Below are 2,515 nucleotides of genomic sequence, written 5' to 3'. Positions count from 1 at the left end.
CTTAAAACTCATTATATACGGATTTTTTCAAAATGTCTATGGAGAAAATGAATGGGGAACTCTCTTCCGGGGTTGGAAACGTCACGGAAAGTCACGTGACAGTGGAGCTCTACTTGCCCAGGTTGCTAGAGCTACATGGTGCTAGAGCTACGTGGTGCTAGAGCTACGTGGTGCTAGTGAAAGTCACGTTTTGGTTGAATCAGTGAGAAGTAAACTTGCTCAGTAAAAGAGGGAGTGGTTAACCGGTTTATTGGTGGTAACAGAGAGAATCGATCACAGGGTAACTGCCAAATGACGTAATGGGTACTAAAGGGTCATGTAAACAGATGAACCTGAATAACACCTTAACGTGAGCATGGCCAATAGCCGGGTTGCTCTGCCTTTGAAAAGTAGCGATCACTGGTCTTTGTGCATTATTACCCCCTGAAAAGATGATATATACGTGTGGTGTGAAAGTGTAGTAAGTAGTAGAACTTTGAAATGCATGAGATTTGAATAGCCTGCCCTACAAATACTAATTTTGCAAATATTCCTTCTTGTACACCAGAGGCCTGACTCCCAGTCTGCTCTGCTCTGCTCTGTTTCCAGGCTTGTTGGAGGAGAGCAGGAGGTGAGACACCACACCACACCAAAAACGGGGCCGTGCTCGAAATGGGGCGATGCGGATTGACGTGTTCCCGTTCCATGTGAACTCCGGAGCGGAAGCAACCACGAGGACGAAGGCCAGGCCAGCTGACGGAGGAGGCGGCGGAGGAGGAGGAGTGGGGGTGGCTTTGGTGCTGACAGGGGGCGTGGCATGGGAGGGGGGCCGTACGGGATGGCCAATGGGAACGAGAGCAGCGAAGGGCCGGGCGGGCCCATGGGAGCGGTGGTGGCCACGGCGGGAGGGATGGTGGCCGGGGGTCCCGCCTCAGCCCTCTCCACCTATCTCAAACTGCTGCTGCTGGGCCTGATCATCTGCATCAGCCTGGTGGGCAACCTGGTGGTGTCTCTGTTGGTGCTGAGGGACCGCGCCCTGCATAAGGTATGTATTTATATGTATATGTAGGTGTGAATATGTATGTATATATATATATATACTGTATTTACACACACTTGTTACAGTTGTTTTTGTTATTTGTTTGGGCCTCCACCTACAAGCTCTAGTTAGCTTCTTTGGGGTGCCCATCACACGTCTGCATATCTCTCGATTGTACCCGTCTGCTTACCTGTAACATTTATGACGTGTGCGAATAAAAATCATCATTATCACCATTAGGCGCCGTACTACTTCCTGTTGGACCTGTGCCTGGCAGACACCATCCGCTCGGCCGTGTGCTTCCCCTTCGTGCTGGTGTCCATCAAGAACGGCTCCGCCTGGACCTACAGCGTGCTGAGCTGCAAGGTGGTGGCCTTCATGGCCGTGCTCTTCTGCTTCCACGCCGCCTTCATGCTGTTCTGCATCAGCGTGACGCGCTACATGGCCATCGCCCACCACCGCTTCTACTCCAAGCGCATGACCTTCTGGACGTGCGTGGCCGTGGTGTGCATGGTGTGGACCCTGTCGGTGGCCATGGCGTTCCCGCCCGTCTTCGACGTGGGCACCTACAAGTTCATCCGCGAGGAGGACCAGTGCATCTTCGAGCACCGCTACTTCAAGGCCAACGACACGCTGGGCTTCATGCTGATGCTGGCCGTGCTCATCCTGGCCACGCACGTCGTCTACATGAAGCTGCTCCTCTTCGAGTACAAGCACCGCAAGATGAAGCCGGTCCAGATGGTGCCGGCCATCAGTCAGAACTGGACCTTCCACGGGCCGGGGGCCACGGGCCAGGCGGCGGCCAACTGGATCGCGGGCTTCGGCCGGGGCCCCATGCCGCCCACGCTGCTGGGAATCCGGCAGAACTTGCACAACCAGAACCGGCGCCTGCTCGGCATGGAGGAGTTCAAAGCCGAGAAGCAGCTGGGCAGGATGTTCTACGTGATCACCCTGCTGTTCCTGGTGCTCTGGTCTCCCTACATAGTGGCTTGCTACTGGCGGGTGTTTGTCAAGGCGTGCACAATACCCCACCGGTACCTCTCCACCACCGTGTGGATGAGCTTTGCCCAGGCTGGGGTCAACCCCATTGTCTGCTTCTTCCTCAACAAAGACCTGAAGAAAGGGCTCCTGTCCCACCTACCAGCCTGCTGCAGGACTAAACCTCACCTGCCACGAGAGCCTTATTGTGTCATGTGATCTGAACATGACTGTGTCATGTGATCTGAACATGACTGTGTCATGTGATCTGAACACGGAGAGAAAAAAACAACGAGGGGGGCGGCAGAGGGATTATTTGAGTTATTGTGGCCTTTGATTCAATACAAGATTCTGTTAAATAGTGGGTCTAAACTAGTGAGTTTATGGGTAAAAACACTGGAATGGTAAAAGCATGTTTCTCCATTTTACTACCCTTTTTCGCTTAAAACAACAGTATACAGATACAGTACATGAAGGTAGAACTTGTACTTTTTACAACGGGGGGGATGGGGGGGGCGA

General features: G+C 53.2%; 1 protein-coding gene across 1 annotated transcript; it reads left to right on the top strand.

Annotated features, from left to right (window-relative positions):
* Positions 1-796: 796 nt before the first annotated feature.
* Positions 797-2,215, top strand: gpr173 (G protein-coupled receptor 173; the record flags this gene model as incomplete). Its single annotated transcript, XM_083656789.1, has 2 exons — positions 797-1,024; positions 1,259-2,215. The coding sequence occupies 2 exons, from the start codon at positions 797-799 to the stop codon at positions 2,213-2,215; spliced, it is 1,185 nt and encodes a 394-aa protein (XP_083512915.1).
* Positions 2,216-2,515: the final 300 nt, after the last annotated feature.

Source organism: Poromitra crassiceps (genome assembly GCF_964638095.1).
Source record: "Poromitra crassiceps genome assembly, chromosome: 20".
NCBI lineage: Eukaryota > Metazoa > Chordata > Actinopteri > Beryciformes > Melamphaidae > Poromitra > Poromitra crassiceps.
The sequence above is the reverse complement of the archived record's forward strand: the minus strand, read 5'-3'. Positions and strand labels throughout refer to the sequence as shown.